General features: G+C 46.1%; 1 protein-coding gene across 1 annotated transcript in view; it reads left to right on the forward strand.

Annotated features, from left to right (window-relative positions):
• The window catches only part of reck (reversion-inducing-cysteine-rich protein with kazal motifs), a 250308-nt gene that overhangs the window by 109117 nt on the left and 115349 nt on the right, over positions 1-25842 (forward strand). The window contains exon 11 of the mRNA XM_085993983.1: positions 23855-24034. Coding sequence (XP_085850109.1) covers positions 23855-24034 — 180 coding nt within the window. The remainder of the gene's footprint in view (positions 1-23854; positions 24035-25842) is intronic.

The following is a 25842-nucleotide window of genomic DNA, read 5'->3' on the forward strand; positions in this document are numbered from 1 at the left end:
AAACAATTGCCTAGGGTCCAGCATGGCTGGCAACAGACGCCCAGGCTTCGAGGCCTACCTGGAAAAACGGGGAAAGGTAGGAAAATTAATGAGATTAGATAAAAGATTTAGAAAGTAATTAACTTTTTTTTAAAAACAATATGTGTTTTAAAAGCAGCTTTTTTTTTTAAAGACGCAGAAAGCGGGAAAAAGAAATGAAAGTTTGGAATCAAGATGGCGGCGACTCACCTCGGCTCAGAACGATAAGGCCCGCCCACACACGCACCGATTGGTCGACCATCAGGTCACCGAAGCGTAGGATTGGTCAATCGTCCCGTCACTCGACTCTAGGAGGGCCCGCCCGCACCAGGAACCCGCCCCCGCCACGCAGCGATTGGTCGACCGTCGGGTCGCTCGACCGTACGATTGGTCGACCTCGACGTCACTCGATGCTAATGAGCGGAATGTTGAACGTTTTTTGGATACCGCGGGCGCAATTTTTGTCTCGCCGAAACGTAAATACGCTTATGACGGTTCTGGAATCGTAAGCTTTCTTTCGATGTAACACACGTGTAGGTACGCTCTATAACTTTCGAGTTTATACAATACAGACAGACAGACGGAATGACAGACAGTAGATAGATAGATAATTAGGTTAAAATGAGCTGATGCTAGCGCATACATTCCGGAGCTTCACTGAGGTGCAAAGTTAAGTGCGTGCCTACCCAGCGTTTTAAAAACAATTAAGGTATGCTTTGAATGTCAATTCCGACAACGAGACTAACTTGGCTAAGTTCCAACAGTGTCTGAAGAATGAACACCCTGTGGGTAAACTTTTCAGTCCCAGGACATAGAAATGGTAGCCTTAGGCCAGGGAAGCTCAGTGTATTCTCTCTCCTTTGTAGTCCGCAAGAAAACTGAGAACATTCAACCTATTCTGCACCAAAGGACCTTGAATTCCTCCGTTAATTATGGTAATCCCATACCGATAATTCTGACAGTAGACCTGGTAGTTGGGTGCGCTCTCGAATACGTTCTTTCAGATGGCACACAAAAAATTGCTTGAGGGGGCCTCTTGGCCTCTTTCTTACTGCCATTTAGATATGATACAATACTGATGTCAGCAACATCTCAACATTCTCTGTGCTAGACACTTCATGGGGTTGCAAAGGATTCCCCAAGCAAGTTTAAACTCAGGAATGGCGTTTTCTTTGCGGGGGCCTTGTGCAAAGGTTCGGTTTGGGGGCCCTACATTTCACTAGACAATGATACTAAATACTTATCACTGGATCCCCTTGAAGCCCCATGCAATTGCATGTGTACCATGGTCCTAACTCAGACCCTGTTTAAGCTCTAGCCACGTGACGGGTCTCTGTTACTGTTGACTCACATCGTTCTCAGATTGACATACCAGAAATCTGTGGCACTATTCAAGAGGATGCTGCGATTTTGTTTGAGGAGTCAGGATAAAAAAAAAAAATATATTCTAGATATTGTGTTGATCTCCTTGAAAGGGAAATTCCTTTATGCTCTTTCCATTTCCCCTCATGCCAGAATTGCTTTATGCTTCCTTCCCTTTTTTCTCCTGTCCATCGAAGAGGGGTTATGCACCATGTTCACAATCTCAGAAAAGTCAGTCAACTGAAATGGTATTCAACAATTCTTTGATGGCTTTCCCTGGTCCATCTATTGCTTTTACTCCTCTGATCCTTCTGTCTGTGCTAGTGAAGTAACTGATGCTAATCTAGGCAGCATGGAAAGAATTTCATACCTCACTCTTCCTGTAATGTCAGATCTGGTATTATATTTTTGCTGAATCATGCCTGCTATTTTGCTGGTGGATCTCGTAAAAATTATTCTCATTCCACTTGCAGACTTGACCAGCCAGAAGCAGCCCAAGCTAACTTTGTCTCTGTCTCTGTTTGTAACCTCTATACATCTATTCTTAGAGGTACTAAACTCAATTTAATTGAAAAGTTTCAACTGCTGTCAATCCATCCCCCCTTCCTCCTTGTCCCTTTTTCAGACCTGTAACTTGTAAATTCGATGAATCCTTCCTTCTGCTCCTCTTCTGTTCTGATCTCAGCTGTGATAAAGAAAACAATGATTTTTTTTAACATATTTTCTTTTTTACGTTATTCTTGATTATCTTGCTAAAGACCGTCCCACTATTGCTTCATTCTGACTGACCAAGTGTAGGGTTTCTGTATACCGTCGGTAGTACCAGAGTGACGTGGACCCAAGCGGTGCGATCAAGGAAAATACAAGGCAACAAACTGTCTTTTAGGCTAAACTACTTTTTATTGAACACTCAACAATAGTCACACAATTTCATACAACCTTGCAAAACTGGAGAATGTCGTCAAGGCTACCAGGTGATCAGTCCATTTGCACTTTAGGTTAACGCCTTGACTTCTTGCTAGATTCGTCCCCTTGTTTTCTCACCAACTCCAGCTCCGTCCTGCTCTGCTGTGCTCTTATATTCTTCTCGATTGGGGGTGTGAGTACCAGTTGCTGAAAGTCCCACTTTAGCCAACCACGCACTGTTGTTAGGCCTTCTTAATTGGCTGGTTATTATTGGTCTTGTAATTAAGTCAAAACCAAACTGCCAGACCAGGTAGGTCCTAGGCAGGTCCTATTATCAACTGCATTGTCTGGTTTTGAGAGGTTTGTCTCCTTGGTACATGCACTTGGTATAATGATCTTCCTCATTCATTCATTATTTTAATCTTTGTACCAGACTTCAGTCTGCACACAGCCATTGTGATCCTGGGTTGACTTGTTCAGTCTGTACGTAGCAGCAGTTTTGCAATAGTGTCCAAAAGGTTTAACCCTTTATATCCTTTGCAAGTTGTTTTCCCGTCAAGTCTGTCAGATCTTCTGCTCTCTGGATTCCAATAAGACTTGTGATCTTAATGATATCTTTCAGTTGCCTTGAAGATTTGGGCCTCAAAGCTTTCATTTGTCCTATTCAACCTCTTACTCCCAGTCTACCCCTCCCTTCGCCTTAGAAACTTTCGTGTGTTCATCCTATTCCTGAAAAAGTGGGGCATTTTACCCTTCCAACCTTTACACCAGTACTACTTAAAGTTATGGAAACTTCTGTGAACTCTCAAGCTGGTCATCACCTGATCAGTTCTGGGCTAATCTGATTGCCAGTATGGATTCCATGCTGGTTGGAGATGCACGTAACCTTACATGGATCTTGTTGCCTCTTATGTGGATCTCTGGAAATCTGTTCTTGAATCATTATGGAAATTTCCATAACCCTTCACAGGATCTGGCACTATGTATTTCTAAAATAGTTGCCATCATATGCAAAAGATTGTGAAAGAGGAACAGAGTGTGAGACGGTAAAAGAGTGAAGAGGGTGAGCCAATCACTATAGAACAGATGGAACAGTTTAAGATGAAACTATAAATACCATCATAGGTGTCAGTCTTAGCTCAGTAGTACCATTCTTGCCTCTTGAGTCAGAAGGTTGTGGGTTCAAGCCTCACTCCAGAGACTTGAGTACATAAACCAGGCTGGCACTTTTGTGCAATACTGAGGGAGTGCTGCACTGTCTTTCAGATGAGACGTTAAACCGAGGCCCCGTCAGCACTCAGGTGGACTTGAGAGATCCCATGGCACTATTCGAAGAAGAACAGATGAGTTTTCCCGGTGTCTTGGCCAAAATTTATCCCTCAACCAAAAACAGATGATCTGGACATTTATTTCATTGCTGTTTGTGGGAGCTTACTGTGTGTAAACTGACTGCTGTGTTTCCTACATTACAACAGCGACTATACTTCAAAAGTACTTAATTGGCTGTAAAGTTCTTTGGGACGTCCTGGGGTCATGACATGCACTATATAAATGCAAGTCTTTCTTTCTTGGATATGGCCTACTATCAAAGCTATGTTCAAGGCTTTCTAGTTTCTTCCCACCAGAGCCAAGTTCAAGACTTTCTAGTTTCTTCTTAAACTGCTCCATCTGTACTATAATAGTTCTCGTCCTCTTGACTCTGTTTACCCAGTCTCCCACTCTGTTCCTCCTTCACATCATGATCTTTTGTACTTATCGTTCAACCTTCTGCTTCTATCCTGGTGATTCTATTCTACATAAGAACATAAGAAATAGGAGCAGGAGTAGGCCATTTGGCCCTTCGAGCCTGCTCCGCCATTCAGTAAGATCATGGATGATCTTCTACCTCATCTCCACTTTCCTGCACTATCCCCATATCTCTTGATTCCCTTAATATTCAAAAATCTATCGATCTCTGTCTTGAATATACTCAACAACTGAGCCTCCACAGCCCTCTGGGCTAGAGAATTCCAAAGATTCACCACCCTCTGAGTGAAGAAATTTCTCCTAATTTTTAGTCCTAAATTACCTTATTTTGAGACAGTGACCCCTGGTTCTAGACTCTCCAGCCAGGGGAAACATCCTCCCTGCATCTACCCTGTCAAGCCCTGTAAGAATCCCACTCCCTCTATGGCAAGTATATCTTTCCTTAAGTAAGGAGACCAAAACTGTACACAATATTCCAGGTGTGATCTCACCAGGGCCCTATATAATTGCAGTAAGATGTATTTACTCTTATATACTCAAATCCTCTTGTAATAAAGGCCAACATACCATTTGCTTTCCCAATTGCTTGCTGTACCTATATGTTAACTTTCAGTGATTCTTGTACAAGGACACCCAGGTCCCTTTGAACACCAACATTTCCTAATCTCTCACCATTTAAAAAAAATACTCTGCTTTTCTATTTTTCCTACCAAAGTGGATAACTTCACATTTCTCCACATTATATTCCATTTGCCATGTTCTTGCCTACTCACTTAGCCTGTCGATATCCCCTTAGAAACATAGAAGATAGGAGCAGGAGTAGGCCATTCGGCCCCTCGAGCCTGCTCCGCCATTCAATGCGATCATGGCTGATCATCCCATACCCCTTGATCCCTTTAGCCTTGAGAAATATATCCAACTCCTTCTTGAATATATTTAATGAATTGGCCTCTGCTGCCTTCTGTGGTAGAGAATTCCACAGGTTCACCACTCTCTGGGTGAAGAAATTCCTCTTCATTTCTGTCCTAAATGGCCTACCCCTGTGACCCCTGGTTCTGGACTCCCCCACCATCGGGAACATTCTTCCTGCATCTAGCCTGTCCAGTCCTGTCAGAATTTTATAAGTTTCAATGAGATCCCCTCTCATTCTTCTAAACTACAGCGAGTACAAGCCCAATCGATCCGATCTCTCCTCATACGTCATTCCTGCCATCCCAGGTATCAGCCTGGTGAATCTTCGCTGAACTCCTTCCATGGCAAGAACATCCTTCCTCAGATAAGGCGACCAAAACTGCACACAATACTCAAGATGTGGTCTCACCAAGGCCCTGTACAACTGCAGCAAGACATCCTTGCTCCTGTGCTCAAACCTTCTCACTACGAAGGCCAACATACCATTTGCCTTCTTAACCGCCTGCTGCACCTGCATGCTTACCTTCAGCGACTGGTGCACAAGGACACCCAGGTCTCGTTGCACTTCCCCTTCTCCCAATCTATTGCCATTCAGATAATCTGCCTTCCTGTTTTTGCTACCAAAGTGGATAACCTCACATTTATCCACGTTATATTGCATCTGCCCAATCACCCAACCTGTCCAAATCATCCTGGAGTTCCTTGGCATCCTCCTCACAGCACACACGCCCACCCAGCTTTGTGTCGTCTGCAAATTTGGAGATATTACATCTAGTTCCCTTGTCTAGATCATTAATATATATTGTGAATAGCTGGGGTCCAAGGATCCCTGCGGTACCCCACTAGTCACTGCCTGCCGCTCGGAAAAAGACCCGTTTATTCCAACTCTTTGCTTTCTGTCTGCCAACCAGTTCTCTATCCAAGTCAGTACCTTGCCCCCAATCCCATGTGCCTTAACTTTACACGCTAATCTCTTATGCGGGACCTTATTGAAAGCCTTCTGAAAGTCCAAATACACCACATCCACTGGTTCTCCCTTATCTATTTTACCAGTTGCATCCTCAAAAAATTCCAGTAGATTAGTCAAGCACGATTTACCCTTTGTAAATCCATGTTGACTTTGTCCGATCCTGTCACTGTTTTCCAAGTGCTCTGCTATTACATCTTTTATAATGGACTCTAGCATTTTCCCCACTACCGATGTCAGGCTTACCGGTCTATAATTCCCCATTTTCTCTCTACCACCTTTTTTGAATAGTGGGGTAACATTATCTACCCTCCAATCCATGGGTATTCTTCCAGATTCCATCGAATGTTGGAAGATGATCAGCAATGCATCTACTATTTCTACGGCCACTTCCTTAAGTACCATAGGATGTAGATTATCAGGCCCTGGGGATTTATCGGCCTTCAATCCCATCAATTTCCTTAACACCATTTCCCTACAAATACTGATTTCTTTCAGTTCCTCCCTTTCATCAGACCCTATGTTCCCCAACATCTCTGGGAGGTTATTTGTGTCCTCCTTTGTGAAGACAGAACCAAAATATATATTTAATTGGTCTGCCATTTCTTTGTTCCCCATTATAAATTCCCCTGATTCTGACTGCAAGGGAGCTACGCTTGACTTCACCAATCTTTTTCTCTTCACATATCTATAGAAGCTTTTACAGTCAGTTTTTATGTTCCCTGCAAGCTTACTCTCATATTCTATTTTCCCCTTCTTAATTAATCCCTTTGTCCTCCTTTGTTGAATCCTAAACTGCTCCCAATCCTCAGGTTTACTGCTTTTTCTGGCCAATTTATATGTCCTCTCCTTGATTTTATGCTATCCCTGATTTCCCTTGTTAGCCACGGTTGAGTCACCTTTTTTGTTTTATTTTTATGCCAAACTGGTATGAACAAATTCTGTAGTTCATCCATGCGGTCTTTGAATGTTTGCCATTGCCTATCCACCGTCAACCCTTTGAGTGACATTCCCCAATCAATCCTACCCAACTCGCGCCTCAGACCATTGCAGTTTCCTTTATTTAAATTCAGGACCATAGTCTCTGAGTCAACAACTTCATTCTCCATCTTAATGAAGAATTCTATCATATTATGATCGCTCTGACCCAAGGGGCCTCGTACAACAAGATCGTTAATTAATCCTTTCTCGTTACATAATACCCAGTCTAAGATGGCCTGATCTCTGGTTGATTCCTCGACATATTGGTCCAGGAAACCATCCCGTAAACACTCCAGGAATTCATCCTCCACAATATTGTTACTAATTTGGTTAGCCCAATTTACATGTAGATTAAAGTCACCCATGATGACTGCTGTGCCCTTATTGCACGCTTCTCTAATTTCCCTTTTAATGCCATCCCTAACCTCCGCATTACTGTTTGGAGGTCTATATACCACTCCCACTAACGTTTTCTGCCCCTTGGTATTTCTCAGTTCTACCCATACAGATTCCACGTCATCAGAGCTAATATCCTTCCTTACAATTGTGTTAATCCCTTCTTTAACCAGCAATGCTACCCCACCTCCCTTTCCTTTTTGCCTATCTTTCCTGAATATTGAATACCCCTGGATGTTGAGTTCCCAGCCTTGTCGATCCTGGAGCCATGATTCCGTAATCCCAATCAAATCATAATCGTTTACCTCTATTTGCGCAGCTAATTAGAGTCATAGAGTCATAGAGTAATACAGCACGGATAGAGGCCCTTCGGCCCATCGTGTCCGCGCCGGCCATCAAGCCCTGTCTAATCTAATCCCATATTCCAGCATTTGGCCCGTAGCCTTGTATGCTATGGCATTTCAAGTGCACATCCAAATGCTTCTTAAATGTTGTGAGGGTTTCTGCCTCCACAACCCTTTCAGACAGTGAGTTCCAGACTCCAACCACCCTCTGGGTGAAAAAGTTCTTTCTCAAATCCCCTCTAAACCTCCCGCCCTTTACCTTGAATCTATGCCCCCTAGTTATTGACCCCTCTACTAAGGGAAAAAGCTCCTCAGCATCCATCCTATCTATGCCCCTCATAATTTTGTACACCTCAATCATGTCCCCCCTCAGCCTCCTCTGCTCCAAGGAAAACAAACCCAATCTGCCCAGTCTCTCTTCATAGCTGAAGCGCTCCAGCCCTGGTAACATCCTGGCGAACCTCCTCTGCACCCTCTCTAACGCGATCACATCCTTCCTGTAGTGTGGCGACCAGAACTGCACACAGTATTCCAGCTGTGGCCTAACCAGTGTTTTATACAGCTCCATCATAACCTCCTTGCTCTTATATTCAATGCCTCGGCTAATGAAGGCAAGTATCCCATATGCCTTTTTTACCACCTTATCCACCTGTTCCGCCGCCTTCAGGGATCTGTGTACTTGCACACCCAGATCCCTCTGACCCTCCGTCTTGCCTAGGGTCTTTCCATTCATTGTGTATTCCTTTGCCTTGTTAGTCCCCCCAAAGTGCATCACCTCGCACTTTTCCGGGTTAAATTCCATTTGCCACTGTTCCGCCCATCTGACCAACCCATCTATATCGTCCTGCAGACTGAGGCTACCCTCCTCGCTATTTACCACCCTACCAATTTTTGTATCATCCGCGAACTTACTGATCATACCCTTTACATTCATATCCAAGTCATTAATGTAGACCACAAACAGCAAGGGACCCAGCACCGATCCCTGTGGTACCCCACTGGCCACAGGCTTCCAGTCACAAAAACAACCTTCGACCATCACCCTCTGCCTTCTGCCACTAAGCCAGTTTTGTATCCAATGTGCCAAGGCACCCTGGATTCCATGGGCTCTTACCTCCTTGACCAGTCTCCTGTGCGGGACTTTATCGAAGGCCTTACTGAAATCCATGTATACCACATCCACTGCGTTACCCTCATCCACATACCTAGTCGCCCCCTCAAAAAATTCAATCAAATTAGTCAGACATGATCTTCCCTTGACAAAGCCATGTTGACTATCCCTGATTAATCCTTGCCTCTCCAAGTGGAGACAAATTTTGTCCCTCAGGATTTTTTCCAATAATTTTCCTATCACTGATGTTAGGCTCACTGGCCTGTAGTTCCCCGGTTTTTCCCTACTACCCTTCTTGAATAACGGTACTACATTAGCGGTTCTCCAGTCCTCTGGCACATCCCCTGTGGCCAGAGAGGTCCTGAATATATGTGTTAGAGCCCCCGCAATCTCCTCCTTTGCCTCACACAGCAGCCTGGGATACATTTCATCCGGGCCTGGGGATTTATCCATTTTTAGGCCAGCTAAAACCGCCAATACCTCCTCCCTCTCAATGTTAATATGTTCGAGCATATCACAGTCCCCCCGCCCTATTTCTATGTCTACATCGTCCTTCTCCATAGTGAAAACAGATGCAAAAAAATCATTTAGAACCCCTCCTACATCTTCCGGCTCCACACACACATTGCCACTTTTGTCCCTAATGGGCCCTATTTTTTCCCTAGTTATCCTCTTACCCTTAATATACTTATAAAACATCTTCGGATTTTCCTTTATTTTGCTCGCCAGTGTTATTTCATGGCCCCTCCTTGATCTCCTAATTTCTTTTTTAAGTATCCCCTGCACTTTTTGTACTCCTCTAGGGCTTCCTCCGTCTTTAACCTTTTGTATCTACCAAAAGCCCTCCTTTTTTTCCTAATCCATTCTCGTATATCCCCTGACATCCAAGGTTCCCTGTGGTTTTTGGAACCACCCTTGACCTTTACGGGAACATGTTGCCATTGTATGATCTCAATCTCCCTTCTGAAAGCCTCCCATTGCTCCGATGCAGATTTTCCTACAAGTAGCTGATCCCAGTCCATTTTGGCCAGATCCTGCCTTATCCTATTAAAATCGGCCTTCCCCCAATTTAGAACCTTTATTTCCGGCCCATCCCTGTCCTTTTCCATGACCACCTTAAATCTTACCATATTATGGTCACTATCACCAAAGTGCTCACCTACTAGCACTTTTTCCACTTGGCAGGCCACATTCCCTAGAATTAGGTCCAGTACCGCCCCCTCTCTTGTAGGACTTTCTACATGCTGACTCAAAAAGCTCTCCTGGATGCACTTTAAGAATTCTACACCCTCTGAGCCTTTCACACTCTGACTATCCCAGTTAATATTGGGGAAGTTGAAATCCCCCATTATTACCCTATTATTTGCACATTTCTCTGAGATTTGCCTACATATCTGTTCCTCTATCTCCCCCTGACTGTTTGGAGGCCTATAGTACACTCCCAGCAAAGTGCTTGCCCCCTTTTTGTTTTTAAGCTCCACCTATATGGCCTCATTAGAGGACCCTGCTAATATATCATCCCTCCTTACTGCAGTAATTGACTCCTTAATTAATATTGCGACACCCCCTCCTCTTATACCTCCCCCCCTGTCTCGCCTGAAGATTCTGTACCCCGGAATATTGAGCTGCCAATCTTGCCCTTCCCTCAACCATGTCTCCGTGATAGCAACAATATCATTCTCCCATGTGTTTATCAACACCTTCAGTTCATCCACCTTATTTGCAAGACTCCTTGCATTAAAATAGATGCCATCCAGCCTTGCCCTTATATATTTGCCCTGTCTACCAAGCTGACTTGTTTTTTTCTCTATAATTGGCAGCACATCCCCCCCTATTTCAGCTCCCCTCTGTATCCCATCCCCCTGCCAAGTTAGTTTAAACCCCCCCCAACAGTGCTAGCAAACCTCCCCGCAAGGATATTTGTCCCGCTCTGGTTCAGGTGCAACCCGTCCGACTTGTACAAGTCCCACCTTTCCCAGAAGCAGGCCCAGTGATCCAGGAAAGTAAAACCCTCCCCCCTACACCAACTCTTTAGCCACACATTCATCTGCTCTATCCTCCCATTCCTATACTTACTAGAACGTGGCACTGGGAGTAATCCAGAGATTACAACCTTTGAGGTCCTGCTCTTTAATCTGTTACCTAGCTCCCTAAATTCTTGATGCAGGACCTCATCCCTCTTTTTACCTATGTCGTTGGTACCAATGTGGACCACGACCACTGGCTGTTCACCCTCCCCCTCCAGAATGCCCTGCAGCCGCTCAGTGACATCCTTGACCCTGGCACCAGGGAGGCAACAAACCATCCTGGATTCACGTCTACGGCCACAGAAACGCCTATCTGTTCCCCTTACTATAGAATCCCCTACCACTATTGCTCTCCCACTCTTTTTCCCCCCTTCCTGGACAGCAGGAGCACCCCCCCCGTGCCAGGAAGTTGGCTGCTGCTGCCTTCCCCTGGTGAGTCATCCCCCTCAACAGTATCCAAAGCGGTATACTTGTTTGAAAGGGGGATGTCCGCAGGGGTTCCCTGCACTACCTGCCTGCCTTTGTTGCTCCGCCTGATGGTCACCCCCTCTGCTGCCCTACCCTGAGGCGTGAACAACTTGCTAAACGTGCTATCCACGAGCCTCTCAGCATCGCGCATGCTCCAAAATTCATCCACCCGCAGCTCGAGCGCCGCAATGCGGTCTGCAAGTAGCTGCAGCTGGATGCATTTCCCGCACACATGGTCGCCAGGGACACTGGCAGCGTCCCTGATTTCCCACATGGAGCAAGAGGAGCAGAACACGGGTCTGAGCTCTCCTGCCATGACTTACTCCTTTAATTAATTAAAAAATTTATTCAATACCCCAGTTACAGGTATACTCTAGGGCGCTTTATTTACCAACTGTCCCCACTACACCAGAGACCCTAGAAATTTAACACCACAGAAGTCAAGCTTGTATTGAAAAGAGAGAAATACTCACCAACCAATCACTTACCTGCTCCCTGGTGACGTCACACACTGATTACTTTTTACCTCTCTCCTCTGCTGTTGATTTGGTCGGGCCTCTGCCTTGGCGCCGGTTTTTAAGCCGGGCTCCTCCTCCGCTGCTGCTCTCCCCCGAACTGGTCGGGCCTCTGCCTTCACGCCGGTTTTTAAGCCGGGCTCCTCCTCCGCTGCTGCTCTCCCCCGAACTGGTCGGGCCTCTGCCTTCACGCCGGTTTTTAAGCCGGGCTCCTCCTCCGCTGCTGCTCTCCCCCGAACTGGTCGGGCCTCTGCCTTCACGCCGGTTTTTAAGCCGGGCTCCTCCTCCGCTGCTGCTCTCCCCCGAACTGGTCGGGCCTCTGCCTTCACGCCGGTTTTTAAGCCGGGCTCCTCCTCCGCTGCTGCTCTCCCCCGAACTGGTCGGGCCTCTGCCTTGGCGCCGGTTTTTAAGCCGGGCTCCTCCTCCGCTGCTGCTCTCCCCCGAACTGGTCGGGCCTCTGCCTTCACGCCGGTTTTTAAGCCGGGCTCCTCCTCCGCTGCTGCTCTCCCCCGAACTGGTCGGGCCTCTGCCTTCACGCCGGTTTTTAAGCCGGGCTCCTCCTCCTCCGCTGCTGCTCTCCCCCGAACTGGTCGGGCCTCTGCCTTCACGCCGGTTTTTAAGCCGGGCTCCTCCTCCTCCGCTGCTGCTCTCCCCCGAACTGGTCGGGCCTCTGCCTTCACGCCGGTTTTTAAGCCGGGCTCCTCCTCCGCTGCTGCTCTCCCCCGAACTGGTCGGGCCTCTGCCTTCACGCCGGTTTTTAAGCCGGGCTCCTCCTCCGCTGCTGCTCTCCCCCGAACTGGTCGGGCCTCTGCCTTGGCGCCGGTTTTTAAGCCGGGCTCCTCCTCCGCTGCTGCTCTCCCCCGAACTGGTCGGGCCTCTGCCTTCACGCCGGTTTTTAAGCCGGGCTCCTCCTCCGCTGCTGCTCTCCCCCGAACTGGTCGGGCCTCTGCCTTCACGCCGGTTTTTAAGCCGGGCTCCTCCTCCGCTGCTGCTCTCCCCCGAACTGGTCGGGCCTCTGCCTTCACGCCGGTTTTTAAGCCGGGCTCCTCCTCCGCTGCTGCTCTCCCCCGAACTGGTCGGGCCTCTGCCTTCACGCCGGTTTTTAAGCCGGGCTCCTCCTCCGCTGCTGCTCTCCCCCGAACTGGTCGGGCCTCTGCCTTCACGCCGGTTTTTAAGCCGGGCTCCTCCTCCGCTGCTGCTCTCCCCCGAACTGGTCGGGCCTCTGCCTTGGCGCCGGTTTTTAAGCCGGGCTCCTCCTCCGCTGCTGCTCTCCCCCGAACTGGTCGGGCCTCTGCCTTCACGCCGGTTTTTAAGCCGGGCTCCTCCTCCGCTGCTGCTCTCCCCTGAACTGGTCGGGCCTCTGCCTTGGCGCCGGTTTTTAAGCCGGGCTCCTCCTCCGCTGCTGCTCTCCCCCGAACTGGTCGGGCCTCTGCCTTCACGCCGGTTTTTAAGCCGGGCTCCTCCTCCGCTGCTGCTCTCCCCCGAACTGGTCGGGCCTCTGCCTTCGCGCCGGTTTTTAAGCCGGGCTCCTCCTCCGCTGCTGCTCTCCCCCGAACTGGTCGGGCCTCTGCCTTGGCGCCGGTTTTTAAGCCGGGCTCCTCCTCCGCTGCTGCTCTCCCCCGAACTGGTCGGGCCTCTGCCTTGGCGCCGGTTTTTAAGCCGGGCTCCTCCTCCGCTGCTGCTCTCCCCCGAACTGGTCGGGCCTCTGCCTTCACGCCGGTTTTTAAGCCGGGCTCCTCCTCCGCTGCTGCTCTCCCCCGAACTGGTCGGGCCTCTGCCTTCGCGCCGGTTTTTAAGCCGGGCTCTTCCTCCGCTGCTGCTCTCCCCCGAACTGGTCGGGCCTCTGCCTTCGCGCCGGTTTTTAAGCCGGGCTCCTCCTCCTCCGCTGCTGCTCTCCCCCGAACTGGTCGGGCCTCTGCCTTCGCGCCGGTTTTTAAGCCGGTCTCCTCCTCCGCTGCTGCTCTCCCCCGAACTGGTCGGGCCTCTGCCTTCGCGCCGGTTTTTAAGCCGGGCTCCTCCTCCTCCGCTGCTGCTCTCCCCCGAACTGGTCGGGCCTCTGCCTTGGCGCCGGTTTTTAAGCCGGGCTCCTCCTCCGCTGCTGCTCTCCCCCGAACTGGTCGGGCCTCTGCCTTCGCGCCGGTTTTTAAGCCGGGCTCTTCCTCCGCTGCTGCTCTCCCCCGAACTGGTCGGGCCTCTGCCTTCGCGCCGGTTTTTAAGCCGGGCTCCTCCTCCGCTGCTGCTCTCCCCCGAACTGGTCGGGCCTCTGCCTTCGCACCGGTTTTTAAGCCGGGCTCCTCCTCCGCTGCTGCTCTCCCCCGAACTGGTCGGGCCTCTGCCTTCGCGCCGGTTTTTAAGCCGGGCTCCTCCTCCGCTGCTGCTCTCCCCCGAACTGGTCGGGCCTCTGCCTTCGCGCCGATTTTTAAGCCGGGCTCCTCCTCCTCCGCTGCTGCTCTCCCCCGAACTGGTCGGGCCTCTGCCTTCGCGCCGGTTTTTAAGCCGGGCTCCTCCTCCGCTGCTGCTCTCCCCCGAACTGGTCGGGCCTCTGCCTTCGCGCCGGTTTTTAAGCCGGGCTCCTCCTCCGCTGCTGCTCTCCCCCGAACTGCCTCGAATTCATCCACCTTATTCCGAATGCTCCTCGCATTAAGACACAAAGCCTTCAGGCTTGTTTTTTTAACGCTCTTAGACCTATTAGAATTATTATTTACTGTGGCCATGTTTGATTTAAACTGTTGATTTCTCTGACTGCCACTTTTGTTTTTCTCCTTCCTATCTTTTTCTTTTATCCTTGTTTCCCTTTCCTCTGTCCCCTTGGACACCCAGGTCTCGTTGCACTTCCCCTTTTCCCAATCTATTGCCATTCAGATAATCTGTCTTCCTGTTTTTGCCACCAAAGTGGATAACCTCGCATTTATCCACATTGGGCAGATGCATGGCAGATGCAGTATAATCACCCAACCTGTCCAAATCATACTGGAGTTTCTCTGCATGCTCCTCACAGCACACACGCCCACCCAGCTTTGTGTTGTCTGCAAACTTGGAGATATTACATCTAGTTCCCTCGTCTAGATCATTAATATATATTGTGAATAGCTGGGGTCCGAGCACCGAGCCCTGCGGTACCCCACTAGTCAGTGCCTGCCACTCGGAAAAAGACCCGTTTATTCCAACTCTTTGCTTCCTGTCTGCCAACCAGTTCTCTATCCAAGTCAGTACCTTAGCCCAATCCCATGTGCTTTAACTTTACACGCTAATCTCTTATGCGGGACCTTATCGAAAGCCTTCTGAAAGTCCAAATACACCACATCCACTGGTTCTCCCTTATCTATTCTACCAGTTACATCCTCAAAAAAATTCCAGTAGATTAGTCAATCATGATGTAGCTTTTGTAAATCCATGTTGACTTTGTCCGATCCTGTCACTGTTTTGCAAGTGCTCTGCACTTTTATAATGGACTCTAGCATTTTCTCCACTACCGATGTCAGACTTATAATTCCCTGTTTTCTCTCTACCACCTTTTTTAAATAGTGGGGTTACATTAGCTACCCTCCAATCCATGGGAACTATTCCAGTGTCTATACAATTTTGGAAGATGACCAGCAATGCATCTACTATTTCTAGGGCCACTTCCTTAAGTACCCTACTAGGATGTAGATTATCAGGCCCTCCAGGATTTATCGGCCTTCAATGCCGTCAATTTCCCTAACACCATTTCCCTACAAATACTGATTTCATTCAATTCCTCCCTCTCATTAAGACCCTATGTTCCCCGACATCTCTGGAAGGTTATTTGTGCCCTCCTTTGTGAAGACAGAACCAAAGTATGTATTTAATTGGTCGGCCATTTCTTTGTTCCCCATTATAAATTCCCCTGATTCTGACTGCAAAGAACCTACGCTTGACTTCACCAATCTTTTTCTCATCACATATCTATAGAAGCTTTTACAGTCAGTTTTTATGTTCCCTGCAAGCTTACTCTCATATTTTCCCCCTCTTAATTAATCCCTTTGTCCTCCTTTGCTGAATCCTAAACTGCTCCCAATCCTCAGGTTTGCTGCTTTTTCTGGCCAATTTATATGTCCTCCCCTTATGCTATCCCTAATTTCCCTTGTTAGCCATGGTTGAGTCACCTTTTTTGTTTTATTTTTATGCCAAACAGGGATGAACACTATCTCTATAGCCACCTCTTTTAAAACCCTAGGATGTAGGCCATCAGGTCATGGGGATTTATCGGCTTTCAGTCACATTAATTTCTCTAATACTATTTTTTTTACTGATACTAATTCCTCATTCTCGCTAGAGCCTTGGTTCTTCACTACTTCCGGGAAGTTTTTGCATCTTCTTTCGTGAAGACAGGCAAAATGGCCACGATTTTGCCGATGCTTATAAGGCAGGTTTGGAAGCGGCTCAGAGGTTAAATTTGATTTGATTGACAGTGGGTTCCGAATCTGCCTTCAACCCGCCTCCAAACAGCTTTCCGAAGTGTCGGGTCCCTGATTTGCAAATAGACCTGACACCTAGCGACGGGAAGTGGATTAAAGGCAATTACCTGTCTTTCATCCTGTTTTGGGATTTTCTCGCTTCTGGGCCGGGTTTCCCGACGTCTGGACACCACGCCAGGTAAGTGTGGCATGTTGCGAGTCTGGTGTCATGTTTGTGAAAAGATGACAGCTGCAGAAGTGGTGTGAAGGATCCAATGTTGCACATGGTGAGTTTCAGAGCAAAGAAAATGTTGGTCACTGCATTTTTAAAACATTTACAGATTTCTTTAGTTTACAAGTTTTTAAATCCAACTATATGTCCAGTGCCACCTCATTGGGAGAACCTCTCTCACCAGTGACAGATCGCTTCTGTCACCTCACCTGCAGCTGCCATCTATTCCAGCATATGGAGGGAGTCATTGGAGAGCGTGGGTGCAAGAGTTCAACTTTGTGCAGTGATTGCCAGTGTTTTCGGCACCTCAATGCTGTCAACCACTGAGAAAGCAACTGTCAAAATAAAATTGTGCACGGTCCCTTTAAGGAAACCGGCAGATGACGCGTCATCAAATGACATCAGACCCGCTTCCTGTTAATTGTCCGGCAAGCCCACAGGGCGGGCTTAACCAGGTCAATCAAGGGAAAATCACATCTGTGGAGCGGAGGGAGCTGGGGGCGGGACTGGAAGCTGGAAACCAGCTGTCCCGCACCCATCCTTACACCGCTGACAAAATCGCGGCAAAAGTATTTGTTGAATTTCTCTGCCATTTCCTTATTCCCCATTATAACTTCTCCTGTCTCAGCCTGTAAGGGACCCACATTTACTTTTGCTAATCTTTTCCTTTCTACATACCTATAGAAGCTTTTGCAGTCTGTTTTTATGTCTCTCGCTAGTTTACTCTCGTATTCTATTTTCCCTTTCTTTATCAATTTCTTGGTCCTCCTTTGCTGAATTCTAAAATCCTCCCAATCCTCAGGCTTACTACTCTTTTTGGCAAATTTATAAGCCTCTTCCTTTGATCTCATAATATCTTTAACTTCTCTTGTTAGCCACGGTTGGACCACTTTTCCTGTGGGGTTTTTGTGCCTTAAAGGGATGTATATTTGTTGTAAATTATGTATTAATTCTTTAAATGCTAGCCATTGTCATACCTTTTAATGTAGTTTCCCAATCTACCATAGCCAACTCGCCCCTCATACCTATGTAGTTTGCTTTGTTTAGATTTAAGACCCTAGTTTTGGATTTAACTGAGTCACTTTCAAACTCAATATAATATTCTATCATATTATGGTCACTCTTCCCTAAAGGCCCCTTTACTACAAGGTTATTAATTAACCCTTTCTCGTTGCACAATACTAGATCTAAAATAGCCTGTTCCCTAGTTGGTTCCTCAACATACTGATCTAGAAAACTATCTCGCATACATTCCATGAATTTGTCCTCCACACTATTACTAACATTTGGTTTGCCCAGTCTATATGTAGATTAAAGTCTCCCATGATCACTGTATTACCCTTGTTACATGCGCCTCTAATTTCCTGATTTATACTCTGCCCTACATTACAACTTCTGTTTGGGGGCCTATAAACAACTCCCACCAATGTTTTCTGCCCCTTGCTGTTTCTTAGCTCCACCCAAACTGATTCTACTTCTTGATTTTCAGAGCTAAGACCCTTTCTCTCTACTGTCTTTATCCCATCCTTTATTATCAGGGCTGCCCCTCTTCCTTTTCCATTTTGCCTATCTCTTCTAAAAGTTAAGTATCCTGGAATATTTAGTTCCCAACCTTGGCCATTTTGCAACCACGTCTCCGTTATGGCTATTAGATCAAACCTGTTAATTTCTATCTGCGCTATTAATTCATCTATTTTGTTGCAAATGCTTCTCGCATTCAGATATCGTGCCTTTAGCTTTGACTTATTTCTATTTTTCCCTGATGTCACCGATGCCTTATTACCTTTGTTATTCTCTCTGTCCCTTCCGGATCCACTCTGCTTATTTTTACCCAAAACTCTGCTCTAGAGCATTGACATTTTTCTCACTGCTTTTAAATTTACTTTTTCCTGAATCCTCCTGCGCTACGTGGGAAATCAGGGACACTTCCTGTGTCCCTGACGACCATGTGTGTGGGAAATGTATCCAGCTGCAGCTACTGACAGACCGCATTGCGGCGCTGGAGCTGCGAATGGATACATACTGGAGCATTCGCAATGCTGAGGACATCGTGGATAGCGCGTTTAGGGAGTTGGTCACACCGCAGGTAAAGGCTGCACAGGCAGGAAGGGAATGGGTGACCACCAGGCAGAGTCGTAGGCGCAGGCAGGTAGTGCAGGGGTCCCCTGTGGCCATCCCCCCCCCCTCAAACAGATATACCACTTTGGATATTGTTAAGGGAGATGGCTTATCGGGGGAAGGCAGCAGCAGCCAACTTCCTGGCACCATGGGTGGTTCAGCTGCACAGGACGGGAGGAAAAAGAATGGGAGAGCTATAGTGATAGGGGATTCTATTGTAAGGGGAATAGATAGGCGTTTCTGCGGCTGCAAACGAGACTCCAGGATGGTATGTTGCCTCCCTGGTGCAAGGGTCAAGGATGTCTCGGGGCAGCTGCAGAGCATTCTGGAGGGGGAGGGTGAACAACCAGTTGTCGTGGTGCATATAGGTACCAACGATATAGGTAAAAAACGGGATGAGGCCCTTAAAGCTGAATATAGGGAAGTCGGAGGTAAATTAAAAAATAGGACCTCAAAGGTAGTAATCTCAGGATTGCTACCAGTGCCACGTGCTAGTCAGAGTAGAAATAGAAGGATATTTCAGATGAATACGTGGCTAGAGGAATGGTGTAAGGGGGAGGGATTCAAATTCCTGGGACATTGGAACCAGTTCTGGGGGAGGTGGGACCAGTACAAACCGGACGGTTTGCACCTGGGTGGGACCAGTACCGATGTCCTAGGGGGGAGTGTTTGCTAGTGCTGTTGGGGAGGGTTTAAACTAAAATGGCAGGGGGTTGGGCACCTGTGCAGGGAGACAGAGGAAAGGGAAGCAAGGATAGAAACGAGACAGGAAGGAGAAAAGCAAAAGTGGAAGGCAGAGAAATAAAGTGTGTAAATCAAACCGGGCTACAGTAAATAATTCTAAAAGGACTAAGTGTGTTAAAAAAACAAGCCTGAAGGCTTTGTGTGTTAATGCGAGGAGCATTCATAATAAGGTGGATGAATTAGCTGTGCAAATAGATGTAAACGGATATGATGTAATTGGAATTACGGAAACATGGCTCCAGGGTGACCAAGGCTGGGAATTCAACATCCAGGGGTATTCAATATTCAGGAAGGACAGGCAAAAAGGAAAATGAGGTGGGGTAGCATTGCTGGTTAAAGAGGAGATTAACACAATAGTAAGGAAGGATATTAGCTCTGATGGTGAGGAATCTGTATGGGTAGAGCTGAGAAATACCATTGGGCAGAAAATGTTAGTGGGAGTTGTATACAGACCCCCAAACAGTAATGCTGAGGTTGGGGATGGCATTAAACGGGAAATTAGAGATGTGTGCAATAAGGCCTAGCAGTTATCATGGGTGACTTTAATCTACATATAGATTGGGCTAACCAAATTAGTAACAATACTGTGGAGGAGGAATTCCTGGAGTGTATACGAGATGCTTTCCTGGACCAATATGTCGAGGAACCAACTAGAGATCAGGCCATCTTAGACTGGGTATTATGTAATGAGAAAGGATTAATTAGCAATGTTGTTGTGCGAGGCCCCTTGGGGAGGAGCGATCATAATATGATAGAATTCTTCATTAAGATGGAGAGTGAAGTAGTTGACTCAGAGACTAGGGTCCTGAATTTAAACAAAGGAAACTACGATGGTATGAGATGCGAATTGGCTAGGATGGATTGGGGAACATTACTTAAAGGGTTGACGGTGGATAGGCAATGGCAAACATTTAAAGATCGCATGGATGAACGACAGAATTTGCTCATCCCTGTTTGGCATAAAAATAAAACAAAAAAGGAGACTCAACCATGGCTAACAAGGGAAATTAGGGATAGCATAAGATCCAAGGAGAGGACATATAAATTGGCCAGAAAAAGCAGCAAAACTGAGGATTGGGAGCAGCTTAGGATTCAGTAAAGGAGGACAAAGGGATTAATTAAGAGGGGGGAAATAGAATGAGAGTAAGCTTGCAGGGAACATAAAAACTGACTGTAAAAGCTTCTATAGATATGTGAAGAGAAAAAGATTGGTGAAGTCGAGCGTAGCTCCCTTGCAGTCAGAATCAGGGGAATTTATAATGGGGAACAAAGAAATGGCAGACCAATTAAATACATACTTTGGTTCTGTCTTCTCAAAGGAGGGCACAAATAACCTTCCAGAGATGTTGGGGAACATAAGGTCTAATGAGAGGGAGGAATTGAATGAAATCAGTATTTGTAGGGAAATGGTGTTAGGGAAATTGACGGCATTGAAGGCCGATAAATCCCCAGGGCCTGATAATCTACATCCTAGGGTACTTAAGGAAGTGGCCCTACAAATAGTAGATGCATTGCTGGTCATCTTCCAAAATTCTATAGACTCTGGAATAGTTCCCATGGATTGGAGGGTAGCTAATGTAACCTCACTATATAAAAAAGATAGAGAGAAAACGGGGAATTATAGACCGGTAAGCCTGACATCGGTAGTGGGGAAAATGCTAGAATCCATTATAAAGTATGTAATACTAGAGCAGTTGGAAAACAGTGACAGGATCGGACAAAGTCAACATGGATTTACAAAAGGTAAATCATGCTTTGACTAATCTACTGGAATTTTTTGAGGATGTAACTGTTGAATAGATAAGGGAGAACCAGTGGATGTGTATTTGGACTTTCAGAAGGCTTTTGATAAGGTCCCGCATAAGAGATTGGCGTGCAAAGTTAAAGCACATGGGATTGGGGGTAAGGTACTGACTTGGATAGAGAACTGGTTGGCAGACAGGAAGCAAGGAGTTGGAATAAATGGGTCTTTTTCCGAGTGGCAGGCAGTGACTAGTAGGGTACCGCAGGGATCGGTGCTAGGACCCCAGCTATTCACAATACATATTAATGATCTAGACGAGGGAACTAGATGTAACATCTCCAAGTTTGCAGATGACACAAAGCTGGATGGGCGTGTGTGCTGTGAGGAGGATGCAGAGAAACTCCAGTATGATTTGGACAGATTGGGTGATTGAGCAGATGCATGGCAGAGGCACTATAATGTGGATAAATGCGAGGTTATCCACTTTGGTGGCAAAAACAGGAAGACAGATTATTATCTGAATGGCAATAGATTGGGAAAAGGGGAAGTGCAACGAGACCTGGGTGTCCTTGTGCACCAATCGCTGAAGGTAAGCATGCAGGTGCAGCAGGCGGTTAAGAAGGCAAATGGTATGTTGGGTTTCATAGCGAGAGGATTCGAGTACAGGAGCTTGCAGCGCGTTCCTATGCAGAGCTAGACAGGTAGCTAACAACTTGATATCTTCCCATAAAAATCACAAGGCTTGACTTTTCTTGTAAAACTTTACTGAAAGATTCTTATTGTGAAACTGAAATACAACACAGAAATGGAAGCACACATTAGTATACAAGCACATAACTGATATGCATACACAAATTTAGGTACGCCTGAGCAACACAGTACATTTGGCATGTAAATTACCAAACACGTGGAAACACAGCTTACTGTGAATATACATTTAGCAAACTGGAAGGCATTCTCTTTAAATTAGCCCTGTACATAGTGCATCAAAATACAGCTACTAGTTAACCAGCTAGACAGAGAGCGAGCACTTCACGGCTAGCTGTGTAAGTTTGCTTACAGAGAAAAGTTACAAACTAAACATTTTCTGCAACATATAGTGTACACTAATCATCTATAACATTCTCAAGTACTTACAAATAATATCCAAGACTCAAGCGTGGGAACAATATAACTTCCCAGACCATGTGCAGCTGTAGGTCTGTAATGTACAGTAGCTTACTGCACTTACTGTGCTTTACTGTGCTTTTACTGCAGTTGCTAGGTACCAAATATCCACTAGGTGGCGGCACACCATGGGAATCGACCCAACTTACTCAAACCCCTGAATTAACTGGAGAACTAACATAAATTGCTAAAGAGAGACAGCACACACTATAATGTGGATAAATGCGAGGTTATCCACTTTGGTGGCATAAACAGGAAGACAGATTATTATCTGAATGGCCATAGATTGGGAAAAGGGGAAGTGCAACAAGACCTGGGTGTCCTTGTGCACCAATCGCTGAAGGTAAGCATGCAGGTGCAGCAGGCGGTTAAGAAGGCAAATGGTATGTTGGGTTTCATAGCAAGAGGATTCGAGTACAGGAGCAAGGATGTCTTGCTGCAGTTGCACAGGGCCTTGGTGAGACCACACCTTGAGTAATGTGTGCAGTTTTGGTCACCTTATCTGAGGAAGGATGTTTTTGCCATGGAGGGAGTGCAGCGAAGATTCACCAGACTGATACTTGGGATGGCAGGAATGATGTATGAAGAGAGATTGGGTCGATTGGGCTTATATTCGCTAGAGTTTATAAGAATGAGAGGGGATCTCATTGTAACTTATACAATTCTAACGGGACTAAACAGACTAGATGCAGGAAGGATGTTCTCGATGGCGGGGGAGTCCAGAACAAGGGGTCACAGTCTAAGGATAAGGGGTAAGCCATTTAGGACTGAGATGAGGAAGAATTTCTTCACCCAGAGAGTGGTGAACCTGTGGAATTCTCTACCACAGAAGGCAGTTGAGGCCAACTTATTAAATATATTCAAGGAGTTAGATATATTTCTTAGGGCTAAAGGGATCAAGGGATATGGGGAGAAAGCAAGGACAGGGTACTGAATTTGGATGATCAGCCATGATCTCATTAAATGGCGGAACAGGCTCGAGGGGCTGAATGGCCTACTCCTGCTCCTATCTTCTATGTTTCTATGAATCCTCCCATCCCCCCTTCAGGAGGGCTCATCCTGGAAAATCACAGGATTGCACTCTGATTCTTCCATTATTAAAATTAATCCATGGCAAATATTGGCTATGTGGGCATGATTTCCCAAGATGGGTTCCCTGCGAGTGCCGTTCCCTATGGGAAGTCCTGGATCGTGGCATTGCACATATAAAGAATTAGTACTGTTGTGCTACAAACAAAACTTGTGATAACACTATCGGGTTATCTAACATTAATTATGTGGGATTTTAGAAACGTATGAAAAAGGATAGGAAGACATAAAAGTGGTCCATCCAGCTTATCCCATCCAAACGTGCAGCCAACTCTCACCCTACCCAGTCAGGCAGTCTCTCAGCAGAGGCGAGGAAAAAACTGAGGCTAATTTAGTGGTGGGGGGATGAATTCCTTCCAAATCCAATCAAACAAGCTCTAGGAGACTGCAGGAACTGATATCACTATTCACAGTAAACCTTCTATAACTTGAGAGGCCAGTTTACACTAACATTTTTTTGCTTATTTTGAATTTTTAAAATGAACTTTATAAATTGCCTGTGTGGAGAACTATGATGTGTACTGTAGATTTGTACTGTAACCTTGAGACTGTTCCCCTTTTTAAAGAAATGTTTCTCTTATTTTGACAGGGATCTGTGTATTAAGTTGTACAGCACCAGGTGGGGAAGCACAACTCACTGGCAAGAATTTGATAGGGTCTGTGAATATAACCCTCTGGAAGTCGCTATGTTTACATGCCTGGCTGATGTGAGAGAACCATGTCAGCTGGGTTGCCAAGGTCTCAAATACTGCACTAATTTTAACAACAGGTAAGAATCCCCCTTCAGTGACTTTAAAACCACCAAACATTAACTCTGTTTATACATCTGTGAAGTTTTCTGAAGTAAGTGGCTCTAACAGAAAGTCCAAAAGTTCATTTCTTTTATAGGCATTCTTTTTCAGGAATTTCCACCAGAAATGGTGGAGGGAAGCAGATTCCATAATAACTTTTGAAAGGGAAGCAGATAGATATTGTGAAAAATAAAAAAAATTAAAAGGGAATGGGCAGAGAAATGGGATAAAATGGATAGCTTTTTCAAAGAGCTTTCTGTCCTGCAGAATTCTGAGATTCTATGGCATCTGTGCGTATTTAAAAGTTATTGAGTCTGGAAACAATTGAATGTGCTCCAGATGGTGCTGTTTCATTTTTGTTCATGCAGTAAAGTTAAAGATGGAACTTTGATGTGGAAAATATATCAAATATACTAAACTTGAACTTTTTAATGAGTTAATACTTGTAGGTACAAATCACTGTCAGTTAACATTTTGGTTTGTAACTGTCTTAATCAGAAGACGCCAAGCAATGATTGTCGTGCCTGTTGTGTTTCCTGTTTGGCTAGAATCTTGTCTGCTTGCATTTTACCTCATTTGTTCAACTCCATATATTGCTGGGAATTGTTGCCATGCCATGGGATGGGGGGTCAGGAACAGGGTGGTGGGGCGTGTGAATGAACCAGGAATACAGGCCCTGTCAGAAGTGCCCACTCTGGCCGTTTGGTGGCCATCCTCCATTTTCCTCTGTTACAATCTGACTTTGAGGCAGACCTTCAGTTCTATTCTCAGGCAGCAAGTTGTTTCCTGTTCCTTCCCACATCAGAGTAGTTTTTCTCTGTTTTGTCAGTATTTCTAGCTACTGAGTGGAAACTTTGATAGAAGACTGCCTCTTTTTGCCGTACATCCCAGGGAGAGTAGCCTTTGGATCCTGTGCAAAGGAGCTCTAGCTTTGCTATTAAAGTAGCTTCATCTTTTGTTCAGCTGCTTGGTCTTCTTTGGCTGGTGACAGTGATGGAGAAGGCATTGTGCGGTTTGAGCAGCATCTGGGTGAAAACATTGGCTGCAATGATGCAGCCTCTGACACTGTCCAAAGCAGTTGTTTGAGCCTCAGAGACTGCTTCAAACAAAGCTGACTGATACCGAATCTACACTGACTGTGTCTCTGGCCCCAGCATCGATCCACCAATGCCAGAAAACACACACCTGAAGATTTAACTGAGGAACTGCACCTAGGGATCTAACTAAACATTTGTTCCTTCAGTCACTTTGATGCTGGAGGCTGTATTACAGAATGTAGTGTTTGTCTAGTATCGATATGATATCACTCAAATAGGTCAGGACTTCAACACAGTATTAATACAACTATTCACTCACGCAGGAGTACAGGTGTTGACTTGTGAGCCATGTGTGACTGAGTGTATGTGTGTACTTATGTGCCCTGGCTGAGTTACTAGAAACTGTTCATTGAAGCTACAGCTAATTTTCCCTCTTCTAAAAAGAATGATAAAAAAATGAGAGAAAACTATGCTTTCTCATGAAGTCCTTGCACCTCCAATGGAAACCCTGTTATTTCTCATCGGTATAAATGGCCTGGGTACCAAAACTAAGTTTGTCCAATTTGCTGGCAACCCTAAAATAGAGAGCTGTAGACAAAGGGAAAAACATTACAAAAATATTTAGATTAGTTATGTCGTTGGGCAGACAATGGCAAATAAAATTTAGCAGGAACAAATGTTTTGCACATAGGTCAAAAAATGTGGTGTATTAAATTAACAAATGAATGAATCGGTACAAAGAGACTGTG

Source organism: Somniosus microcephalus, chromosome 7 (assembly GCF_052327205.1).
Source record: "Somniosus microcephalus isolate GS21.2 chromosome 7, FLI_Smic_1.0, whole genome shotgun sequence".
NCBI classification, from domain to species: domain Eukaryota; kingdom Metazoa; phylum Chordata; class Chondrichthyes; order Squaliformes; family Somniosidae; genus Somniosus; species Somniosus microcephalus.